This window comes from Sinohyriopsis cumingii, chromosome 11 (assembly GCF_028554795.1).
Source record: "Sinohyriopsis cumingii isolate HCF-2022 chromosome 11, ASM2855479v2, whole genome shotgun sequence".
NCBI classification, from domain to species: Eukaryota; Metazoa; Mollusca; class Bivalvia; order Unionida; family Unionidae; genus Sinohyriopsis; species Sinohyriopsis cumingii.
The window spans coordinates 90466276-90479482 of NC_142971.1; the positions used below are offsets into that span (position 1 = coordinate 90466276).

General features: G+C 33.6%; 1 protein-coding gene across 1 annotated transcript in view; it reads right to left on the bottom strand.

Moving 5' to 3' along the window:
* The window catches only part of LOC149788966 (DNA repair protein complementing XP-C cells homolog), an 82076-nt gene that overhangs the window by 16098 nt on the left and 52771 nt on the right, over positions 1-13207 (bottom strand). Inside the window, exons 15-16 of the mRNA XM_089975113.1 lie at positions 12857-12901; positions 3552-3596 (exon numbers count right to left, since the gene is read on the bottom strand). Of these exons, the coding sequence (XP_089831239.1) occupies positions 3552-3596; positions 12857-12901 (90 nt within the window). The remainder of the gene's footprint in view (positions 1-3551; positions 3597-12856; positions 12902-13207) is intronic.

Genomic DNA, 13207 nt, shown 5'->3' on the forward strand with positions numbered 1-13207 from the left:
CTCATTACAAAGCACCTTCTATGCCATAATAATCTAAGTCTCTTTATCAGTGAAGTTTGATAAAAATAAGATCATAGAGTTGCTAAAATGTTAACAAGCTCAGCCAATCAGATGCAAGATCACCTTATTAATATCCATGGGTTCCTGCATGTTATGGCACTCATCCAAGATCATGATGCTTTAATGAGCTCATAATTGGACCACAAATAGTCTTTACAGTGGTAACAAGCTCAGCCAATCAGATGCTAGATCACCTAATTAATACGCATTGGTTCTTGCTCATTATGGCAATCATTCAAGATCACGATGCTTTAATGGGATCAAAACTGAACCACAAATAGTATTAATAGTGGTAACAAGCTTAGCCAATCAGATGCAAGATCACCTTAATATCACTGAATCCCACACAATATCGAATTCATGTGATATCTTGATCATGTAACCTGATATTTGAAATTTGATCAAACTCAGATCAGAACTTCCTACATGATACAACCTCAGCCAATCATATGCAAGTTTACCTTATTAATATGTGTAAAAGTTGCTTATTAATGAAATCATCCACAACCTTATAAGTGTGATTAAATTTGGATCAGAAATGCCGTGTTTCCCCCCAGGTTTAATAAAAAATGGACCCAACACCCTTCATTTAATAAAGTGGGCCAATGGTATGATCATAATGGGCCAACCTCATAATAAATAAAATACCATTTACATAGTCTATTTTACATGTTATCTGCATGAAAAACCAAATAAATAGCCATCTTTAAGGTAGTATTTCCCCATCTAATGCCTTTGACCACACTCTAACAGCATGGAAGATGTCAAGGTCAACATTACTCTCATCAGTCTTTACAAAGTTTCTCCTATCAAGCCATTTCTTGAGGGTGTGATAATGTTTTTCTTTATATTTTCCACCATTGTGGTATCCAAGTCTTTGTCATTATTTTCATTCTCTGTTTGACATTTTTGTGGATTAACCAGCTTGTACACTAAAGTCATCAAAGTAATTTTCATTTATTCACAATATGAGTGGGATACTGGGGTAAAGAATTGGTTACTCTCCTCCCTTGATGCAAAACTTTGCCAAGCTGACAAATGATAATCAGTGCTACATATCATGAAACTGGAACCACCTGCTTACAAGAATCACAGAGACTACAAATTTTTCTTTTAGGTCAAAATGCTAATAAAACAGGACTAGAAGTTACCTCAATATCTTACTTGAATTTGTTTACTATTTTTCACTGAGACTATTGCAATTTGGTCTGTGCCAAAATCTGATTCTCAACATCTCAACTAAGACATATGGAATATTGTAAGTATATGACTACTTCCAGATAATCCCACACTTTACTATATACAGTGGTCCACCTCTTATACAGCCACCCCTTCTGCACCAAGAAAGTGGCCATATAAAACAGGTGGCCTTTCCAGACGGGGACTATACTTGTGACAAGTATGTATATGTAGTAAAAAAGCTATAAATAACTTTCAAGTATTTAATATCTTCATTTGAAAGTAGCACTAATTATAAAAAGGTTCTTCTTGTCTTAAAAACTGACTTATTCAAGTTAACATTAAATTATAAATTTATTAGCTCTTATTCTTAAGCATGAAATGTGAGTGGGTTTTGTTGACATACGAATGGCAAAACCATTCAAACATGTCATTTAAATCTTAGTACATACATAGCTTGGCATTTAAAACAGTTATCTTTCCATTTACTCCATTTTCCCACTGACACAGAATATTCTCCTGATCTGTTATAATGTTGTATTTCTGAGTCTTCCCAACATACATTTTTTCAGCAAGAATTCTTGACTGCATCCCACTCTCATCAAGCTGATTAACTTTTATTATTTCTTCTAAAGTATTAATTCTCTGTTTATGTAATGAAATGTTCAAGTTTTGTAACGATTTATTCCTATATTGCTAAGTGTTCATTACAGCAACTTAATTGGGCAGATGAAACTTTTGTACAGTTGATGAAAGGCCTTGTTTATAAAGGAATTTATACATGTACTGTCACCTGATATTTCAGTCTTTGTCTGGTACCCTGTTTTGTTCAAGGTTAATTTCTCTCTGTGTGTGAAAATCTACAATTAGCCTATGCTGAACATGTTATGATATTGCCTATTATGTCTGGTTGTAATCATTAAAAAAAACTCAACCACTATGTGAAGCACAAAACTTTATCACAACAATGTTGACCCCATTCCCTGTAAATGTCAGCGTTAATGATATAACATTAAACTTAGTGGTACATGTACTTTAGCCAACATGCCTTTCAGTAACAAACACCTGACATCGGGAAACAGACATCGGTACAGATAATCGGATTACTTACAATACAGTATGACATTAAATATTGGTTTTGGATACATATTAGAATGAAATGTGGCTGTTTCTAAAGGGTAGCTTGTACATTTTTGCACTAATATGGTGGCCATTGGTCACATTAGAGAGGTGGCCTATTGTGAGGGGTACTCTGAACACAAATTTGTCGGTGCCAAATTATTCTGGCCATAAAAAGTTGGTGGCCACTGTTCAGGGGGACCGTTCATTTGGGGGACCACTGTATAGGATTAGGAGAATTGGGAAAAGAATGGGTATAGCCACCAACACAATCAAAATAGATTGCTTGTTGGATTTTGTTCTTTTTAAACAAAAATAATGTAGCAATTCAGAATTTAATGATTGGCTGCAATCTGTATCAGGTTAAAGGTTAAAAAATGCAACTTTTCCATTTTTTGTGTCACTTTTGGTACATTAATCATTTTTTATTTGCAGGACTAGGTGGGGTTTCTTTGGTACTAATTACCCAAGGACACATACTGGCTGATACACTGAAAATATGACTTCCAGAGTGGTAACAAGGTGAGTCAATCAAATGCAATATTAAATCATCAACATTTGTGGATCTCATTCTTTATAACAATATAAGCCCATATTTCAGGTCTGATCAAACTCAGATAAAGCTTCCAGAGTAACAGAAACTCAGCCATCAACTGCAAGATCCCCTAATTAATATTTGCCTCTCATTACTGACTTGTTCAAGATCTTGACAAATCCCAAGGTTGATCAAAACTGGACCAGAAATATGGCCTTTAGAATGGTAAAAAACTCAGTCAATCAGATGCAGCATAACCTGATCATCAAAGTCATCTGAGATCTTACTAAAATAAGCAAATGTTCCAATTTTTATAAAGTCTGGATCAGAGATATATACTCTTGAGTGGTAACAAGGTCAAGATCACCTCATTAATACACACAGATCTTGGTCATTATCGAATTCATTCAAGATTTTCAGGATAAAACCCATCTTTCAAGTCTGATCAAAATTGCATCAGAAATATGGACACCATGGACATAACAAAACAAATGTTGATGGATGGACGATGCATGAAAGATGACACAACACACGATAGACATAGTACCATACTGTAAGCTCACTTGGTCTTCAGGTAACAAACTGAGCTAATAAAAAAACAACTATATTTGTAACCAGGATACATCAGAACATGTATTCTGACAGCTTGATTACTCACCCATTTAGGTCTGGATTTAACCATCTTGTATGCTGTTTCACCAATCTATAAAAAAAACCCACAATATATAAGCAATTTTGTGTGTGTGTGTATGTGTGATTTGGATTTTTAATGTAGCTTTAACAAATTTTCAGTCATATCGCTATGATGTCTGCAGTGTGACAGTTTATAGTGAAGTCTAGCAATGGGGAATCATGATGCAGACATGTAGCATGATGTCACACCCAGTCACATTATCCTGACACCAGGCCAACCAGTCATAACACTAACCTCTTAATGCTGAGCGCCAAGCGAGGCAGCTGTTAGTACCTTTTTTGTAAGTTTTGGTAGGACTTGACCGTGGATCGAACCCATGACCTCCCACATCCGAGGAATCAATCTTGAAAGGATTGCAAACACTGCCTTAGTAAAACTCAAGATCAAAAAATATATAATCTTCACCTAAACTGTTAATATAATATAATAAAATATAATATATTATAATATAATATTGCATATAAAATAAAGTATGTAATGTAATGCAATACAACACGATAAAATGCAATGCAATATAGTATAATAATATATAATACAATTAAGGCTGCAACATTGGGACGTGAAAATGGCTTAGTTTAGTATACTGCCTGTACCGATACTGCTTGTAAACATTTACAAAAATGTTAAATGTATAAAACATACTCATGGCGGTCAGTGATATGGGAACCATTCAAATTAAATGATATACTTCGATATTTTGTTTAGTAGGATTTTTCTGTAAATTCTTTCCCATGTCAAGATTTTCACACTGAATGTAGCATCTCAAGCAAGCAAAAAGCAAAAGTTGATTAGAACCAGTTGTAGTGCACATTACATATCAGGTTGTGTCATACTGTGAGAAAAATTTGCTGATGTTCATGGATGATGTATACAAATATTTTCCTAAATTCGTAGCTAAAAACACCTGGATAATTTCAATATGTATTATGCAAGATTTCGACAATAGACCTGATTATGGACAAAGAAATGCCTGTTAAAGTGTAACCGTTATGCAACGACCCATTCAATGTTAAAGTTACATCCGAGTAGAGATGCCTTTGTTTCTTTTGCATTCAGTCAGGGGCGTCACGACTGGGAATTCAAGAGTGACAGGTAAGTAAGAAATTACCCCAGGGCAGTTTTCGAAGAGACCGGGTCGTATCAAATTGGAATCATGAGATTCAAATCTAGGACAGAGTCACAAGATGCAATTTGTTCTAATTACATTTTTCCAATTAGTGCAGGTTTGGATGTTAGTAAGAGTAGATCACAGAGAAGTTGGGAGACACCAGACTGCACTCAGAGCAGTGCGCACGTTAATAAAGTGTGAAATGACTTTCAGGGAAATTCTAAGTTTGGATTGTGAATGAAGGGTTCTTGAGATAACTTATCTTCACGCAAATTTATCTCACTTTCATAGCTAGGTGTTGTAAGATTAATCTGTTATTATGCGCACTTTATTTATTAGAAATGGAATCTTCAATGTACAGCTGAATTATTAACATGCAAGATTAATGAGATTGTTGGATTGTGTAATTTACTATGCTGCATCATAATACATGACTGAATTTATCAATGAATTGTGTTAGAACTTGTACTTGCTTTATTACTATTTGAATGAATATATATTGTGAATTATGCATAGTTAGTCACTGTTGGACTTGTGCACATATAATTAGTACTTGTATATTTTATGTGTCATTATAATTCGAAGGGTAGGAAATGCGTATGGTTGTTGTTGATGATGAGAGTTTACTGCATCGAGACATTAACAATTAGGGATGTGTATGCATGTATCGAAAGTAGTTGATAAAATTGTTATTGTTAAAGCATAATTATTGGAGAACCAAGCATGTATGAAATATTTAGATGTGAGTGCATGAGTTGACCTGATAATTTATATGCCATTATTCTGATGAAAGGTCTGTGAGAGTGTGGTTAATTCTTCTGAGATTAGAGACAGGCCAAAACACCAGACTATGTGTCCCTTCTAATTCCCCAGGAAGCTTTCAAGGTGGGAGTGAGAGGCAACACCCAAGGATTGAAGAGAAGGAAGACACACTGAGAATATGTGGGAATCTATTGTGATGTAAGCAGTTGGGCAGAAGAGAGTTCCGGAAGTGCAAGGAGAGCACGGAGACAAGGGAACCATAAGTACCATGGGAGATAACGAGAGGCAGACAGATGAGTAACAAAATCTGCACCGAAGGAACCACACTCTCTTAAGGCATTAATTTCATATGAGGATAGTAATTGGCAACTGTGATTAGGTCATTGTTTGTATTTATCAAAGAATTATGGTTGAGAAAAGTAGTTTAATATGTTGATATTTTATTAAATTGTAATACTTTTCACTTGAGTCCGTTATACACCTAGATCATCGGCAATGCTGACTGGGGGCTTGGAGCTATTTAAATTTAAATTGTCTGTCCTTCTCTGGGGTTAGAAATAATACTGCAGGAAGCTTGTGACATGTTGATTTACTAATAATTATATCAAATAATTTATAAAACTACATTATTTACATTTGTAAACAAATGCTTGTGAACAGAACATTTGATTAATAGCATTATATCTTGAAAAAGACAGCACCATTTCACGTTTTTAAGCCATAGCACAATTTACTCACTGTAGATCCTAAAAAAGCATCCCATGCACAAGTCCATGCAGTATGCCAGTTACTTTATCTATTTGTATGTAGCATTGAAAAAAAAACAGTATCCTAACAATGATTTACCTAAATTATCAGATACATTACAGAGACATTATCTTACATCCTGAAACCTATCACAACAAGCAATAAAATAAAAATGGCACAATCAGAATTTGAGCAAGGAATGCACATTATAATGGAAGTCAGTTTTTCACTAAGCACAAGTGGAAGATAGCTCATTTCTTATCATTTTGATTAAATAATATCTTTTCAATTACTGTAAACCATGTGCTTGTTTAAAAACATTGGTAAACATTGTAGCCATAATATAATATAATATAATATAATATAATATAATATAATATAATATAATATAATATAATACAATACAATATAATATAATATTATAGGTTACTGCATTTGTATGGGAAAATATAGTTTTTCAGCTTGATATACTGCACAACCTTGGGAGTACAGTATATCCGTCCAACAAAATGAGTTCACATTTTCCCATACAAATGCAGTAACCTTTTTATTATATGCTCATTTTCTTATTCTACCTAAGGCTTAATTATATAAACAAAAATACACTACAAGAAACAAAGTAACTGAATGTATGCTATATTCCAAAATAAATACACAAGTGCAGATTCATCATTACACAACAACATTATTAATGCGTGCATAATTCCACCCAGATAAATTTGAACTTAGTCACGTGCTAGACATAACTTTCAAAATAAAATTGCATTTTGGTCTGCTTAAAATTGAAATGTGGAGTCATATTGTGAATGACTGCGTATTGCAAGAAATTTTCGATTTAATTGTGAATGATTAGATTTTGGAATTTTTTATCGATTCTATGATGTTTCATGATTATGGACTGGATTTATCTGTGCCAATTCTACATGAAGCACATTGGATTTCAGCAGCTTGTTGACATCTGCAAGTGTGTTTCTGTTCTGTCACTGAATTTTGAAATCATAATGTGGGAAAAATATGAAGTCTTTCAATTGCAATTATCAAAAAGATGCTATGGAATATAATGTTTATTTAATTTTGAGTGCAGTAAGGATGATGTAACTGCACTTGGAATATAGTCTAAATTACAGTAAAATTTCTAATGTGCAATCAAGCTCGAGAACCCCTGACATGGCTCATGTAATTTGGATTTGCAGAATTAAGAAAGTACATTTTGAAGAAATTCAGGATGTAAAACTGTACCGTATATACTTGCATATAAGCCCGTTCGTGTATAAGCCAACCACCCAAACTGAACAGGTATAAACACTAAAAAGTGCAAGACCAGCATATAAGCCAACCCACAACTCCAAGACATCTCAAGATGCACGAGGTAAGTTCTAAATGCGTTTATTTAGGCAAACTTATATTTAACAAAAATTACATGTATACATAAGTAATTTATTTAATTTTCTGTTTTCTTATTGTTTTTGTGTAAGTTAGATTTGTGCATAATCTGATTGAATGGTGACAAAAATATAGCAATCGCGAGTTGTTGTAACACTACCTCTCCCTTTTGACTCAATTATATTTGGTTTATGCATTATTAGCATTGGACATTTTATAATAATAATAATGAGGACTTTGTATAGCGCCTAATCTTTAGAAGCTCTAAGCGCTTTACAACATTAGACAACACCTATAAGATAAAAAACATAATAATATTATTACAAAAACAAACACCATGAAATTAGAAAAACATTAAAAAATAAAAAACATGCTTAGAATATTTCAGGTAGAAAACATTATTAGGTCTTTAAGTTTGTTCTTTCAGTCGAAACAAGTGAGTTTTGAGAGCCCTCTTGAATGTGATCACTGTGTCTTTGTGTCTAAGTTCAGTAGGCAATTCATTCCACGTTGCTGGGCCCTGGTATGCAAAAGAATGCTGTCCATATGACTTTGTTTTCATAGTGGGAATAATGAGTATACGATTGTCAGAAGATGAGCATAAGTATCTTGCTGGTGTGTACACATGGGTGAGGTCAGATAGGTATGTTGGACTAGAGTCCGACAGTGAAACGTAGCACAGAGAACAAATTTTGTGTTTGATTCTGGATCGAATGGATAGCCAGTGTAGGGTACAGAGCAGCGGGGAGGTGTGCTCTGATCGTGGTACTCTAAGTATGATCCGAGCAGCTGTGTTTTGAACTTTTTGAAGTTTCTGGAGTAGATATTGAGATGAAACAGACAGAATTGAGTTACAATAGTCCAGTCTTGAAAGTACTAATGAACACACATATCAGTGCACTGGTAATTACTTTTTTTCTTTGCTTTGAAATTGTAAATATCCAACTCTTTAAAATGTAATCCCAATATGACAACACATGGAAGGTCAATAAGGTTCGATTCCATGCTCGCAATTACTGTACGTATTTATAAAATGGCACCACCGCATGTACATAGTAGATTTGATTGCACGCTGAACTCAGCAATCCCATGGAGTTGAATCATGGGCACCATTGCACTAAACTTTAATGATATTTCCAAAATACAATAATGAAGTTTCAGAAATAATGCTTCGAAAATTATGCTAATACCGCAAAAGATGAGTTGTAGTTTGATTTGATGTAAGCAACCTTACACCATACCTGTCAACTTTCACGCCAGGAGGGGAAAAAAAACTCCTGATTTTGGGAGTCACTCCACGCCTACCTTCCGATTTCATATCTTCCAATTTTTGCAGAGAACTCCCGATTATTACATTATGTCTTCGATTTTCATTTCTTCTAAACAAGAAAAGTCCAACATGTTCTGTTGTATCACCTGTGAATTATTGTTATGACAAAATAATTACTAGAAAGAATTCACTTCTTCACTAAATAGAATGTTAAGTTTAAACATTATTCACATAAATTAATTATTTTTTAAAATTCTACAACAATAAAAAAGCTAAACTAGAACAAAAAATAAACCACAACATATAAAAAACCGTCCACAATTAATTTCAGTCCCAAGAGTGATCACTACGAATGATGTAACTCCGTATGCTAAAGCGCTATTCCCACGAAAGAAACTTACACGAGTGAACACCTGGCATTTTTATACCATATATACCAATGTTAATTACACTGGTTAAATTAAAAGGAATGAAAATATATATCACACAGCAAATGTATCATCAAAAAACTCATTCGAAATACGTTTTATAACAATCAATAATAAATGCTTTACGAGTTGATAATAAGGAAATAAGGTCAGATATACAAAGAGGGGAAAATAGTTGCCACATGTAAGGTACCATGAAGCTGGCTATTTTGGTACCTTTAGTTCAACAAAATTGGGAATCCTTTATTTGCCAATCAATTGCTGGTGCTTGCATAACACACAATAGTGTAGAACATGGTTTCTTTGAATTTCGATGGAGGGCCAGTCGTTTTCATAACATAGTTGCATCGATAAGGATTAACTTTTAATTAGTCACGCTAGCTTTCTTGCTTGTTTATTTAAGACTAATCTTTAGCTATTAAGCAGTTTGACCACAGCTGACCAGAACATGAAAATAGGGCACATCCTGGGGGAAAATATGGCGCGTCACAAGGAGAAAGGGCGAGTCCTTTTGCGAATTTCACGTATATTGGACAAGGAAGATCAATTAATATTTAGTGAAAACAAGGCTTCAAAAATGCCACAAGAAACCGCATGATTTTAGGTCCCAATCTTTTTTTTTTATTCAGTCTCCATACTTGGCTTTTGAAAAGTTCATAGGTATGCCTTACACCCCATTTTACAAAATTACGGTAATTGTGCTAATATTATGGAATAAAAGGCAATATCACATCAATGTATCGGTCAAAATGCCCTCTTAACACAAGCCAGTTTCAGGGTTTTAATGATTAACAGGCCTGTATTGCTGTTGCAAAATGAAAGATAAATTCGCCAACTATCAACATAGGAGATGCCAAAACATCAAGCTTTCCATTGTGTGGAAAGTTATGATGTTTGTTCAGCCAAAACATGAAACTAAAATTGATTGATGTTGATCTTAGTTGAACTATATGAGAATTTTAGCCTTTATTATTACCACTCTTCCTGAACATGTAAATTATGCTGGTCATGTGCCTTGTATAATCAAACGTGCACACCTTTTTTAAAATATTACCTCAGTTTGTAGGATCGCTTATATCATTAAAAATTAGTCATTCGTGAGCGCGTGATTCAACGTAAATGAAACGGCTATTAAGGACTAGCCGAAATGTTATCTGGAAGAATGCAATTTGGTCGAAACAATGAATAAAGCAAAATCTGCATCTAACATGTTTGGGGAAAAAATAATGATTTAAGAGACGCTATGCACACTTTGTACTGTGTAAGTACTGTACATTATAGTTCAGCCTGGTCTCCCGTGTAAACTGAACCGTCCCACGAATTATGCAGTCTGTATTTACCTTAATTTAATTTTGTGTTAAAGAAATCAGAAAATATGAACTTGCAAACTAATAACAAAATCAATCATAGCACTTTATAACAGTTTAATAAATGTCAAGTTACCAAAAGTTAATTTTTACATGCCTGTGTCTTAGGACATGGAAAAAAAAATACTGTTTTGTGTCCCAGGATTTATAGCCATTAGTCACCAAAAATATCTAAAAACTGTCAAGTTTAGACACTGGCCACAGGTAAGTCGACCCCCTTACTTCCAGGCCTTTAATTTTTCCTAAATTATTCAACTTATACGTGAGTATATACGGTAAATACATTTTTTTGTTATTCTAATTATTGCCAAAAGAAGACAGTTTATGCCTTGTCACTTGCATGTTATCTGTAAGGACCCTGTCTGGCATCTATAGCTAACCTAAATCCGAAACACTGCATAGCAGCAGGTATGTGGCAGTCCACAAAACATCTGCTTCAGTTCATTCAGAAGCAAATTTACCAAAACGTAAAGCGCCTATAATGTAAGTGTACATGTTTGTTTACAAAGTAGTTACTTAATACACTATTAGGCAGACATGAGCATAGGTGTCAACCCCTTTAGATGAAAACCTGTACACCAGACCATGAAAAACCTTACAAAGACCCCCAAAACCTTACAACCTTACATGAAAAAATGTATTCATATATTATATAAAATCAACAGTTTTAAAGCACCAAATGCTATACACAAAGTATTTTTACAAATATTTACATAATTATTTACATTTCTGAAACTTTATTTCATTCTTTTTACTTATAACACTATCATCTTCCTGCTTTGGCTTTAGCAAAGAAGCTTTTGATGGGTGTTCCCTTCTTCATTTCAAAACTTCTTTCATGCAGTTTTGTCCTGAAGTGTTCCTCCAGGTTATATATGCCCGATGCCACCAATCTTTAATGTCTTTAATGCATATTTTACAAAAAGCATTGGAGGATCCTAACTTGGATACTTCAACAATGCCAGGGTGCCTTTAATCCAATCAGCCTGAAACTTGCCACAACCTATGTCAGTGTCTTCAAGTTTCCGTTCCTTTGAGTTAGGACCAGCCATTTGATGTACGGAATATTTCAACTAGATGAAATAAATTTTTTAAAAATAATTTTAAAATTTAGATTTGAGATGTGATAGAGGAAGATCTCCGATTACAAATATGTTACGAATTTATATTTTCCCCCATAAACCCCAAGATATTACACCAGAAGCTATCCAAAACTTTAAATCTGAAAATAAATAAAAAATTGACAAAGTAGCAAGCCCAGAAGTTTATACCTCATAAGCTGTTGATTGTTTCTCTTCAAATTACATATCTGGTGTTTGAAAACTTATGAATATGCTATATAGTGTCAGGATTTTGGTCAAAAACTTGATATAAATTGACAGTGTTATACATTTTAGAGCCATGAGAATGAGGTCCATCAGTATCTGTACTACTTCCATCATTATGGCAATGCATCTTCCTGTTTGCATTACATATCCGACAAACTTAATTCAAAACTATGACAGCACAATAAAGTGCCAGTGCTAAATTCAGCTATTTAATTTTATTTAGAATATTGTTACAATTTTTAATAAAACGACTTTAACTACACACAGAAAAGTCAGATGAATTACAGTTACACCAACATGACCACCACAATTTGTAAAATAAAAAAATTGATGTAAACTTTATGCATTTGATAGTAATAAGTATAAATAATAAAATAATAATGTATAAAATAAGAAAGCATACTTACTACACAGGAAGTTAGTCAGTATTAGAAATCTGAGTCAGCGTCAAATTTCAGAGCAATAAACTACAAGATCTTCACACACAGGAGTTGTACAAAAAATGTACAAATTATGGGTAAACCGTACAAGTTGACACCTACATGCATGAGTGCAATATGAATTGTGCGTGAGTGCAATATTGTAAAATACTGAATGATTCTGACAATGTAAAGTTAACAGAGAAAAAAATTAACATATAATAAAATATAATATATGAACTTTAAGCCTCAAGTGTATCATTGTTTTAGTATATTGTAGTCCAACAGTTGAAAGACTTGAGGAAAATCAGGGACTTTTTAAAAAATATAAGTACTTATTTACTTTATAAATTTATAAATTCTGTTAAAATTTCTGCTAACGATTATGGAATTCGCCCACATAAACATGTATATAATATTTAACATCATCTTGAGATTTTAAAACACAATATCATACCCTAACTGCTCTTCCTTCCTTCAACCAGTTTTCTCTTGAGTGCAGCTGAAAGAAAGGTCAGAATGATTACTTTAGCTATTGTGAAAAAATTAACCATTTAAAAATGCATGTAAATATCAGACATATATCAGACATATACTAAATAAATAATAATTTAATAACATCATACTGCTGCAGGAAGGTCCGCGGGTAACACAGTGCAAAGTTAATTCCCTTGTTAGTGCATAGTTCTGAATAGGGTTGGGTTACCTCCCTTGTTCATATCACTAACTCCCCCAAACTTTCCAGTTTAACGTCAAAAGAAATAAAGTACAGCACAAGATTTTGAAATGTACTTACAGTTAAACCAAT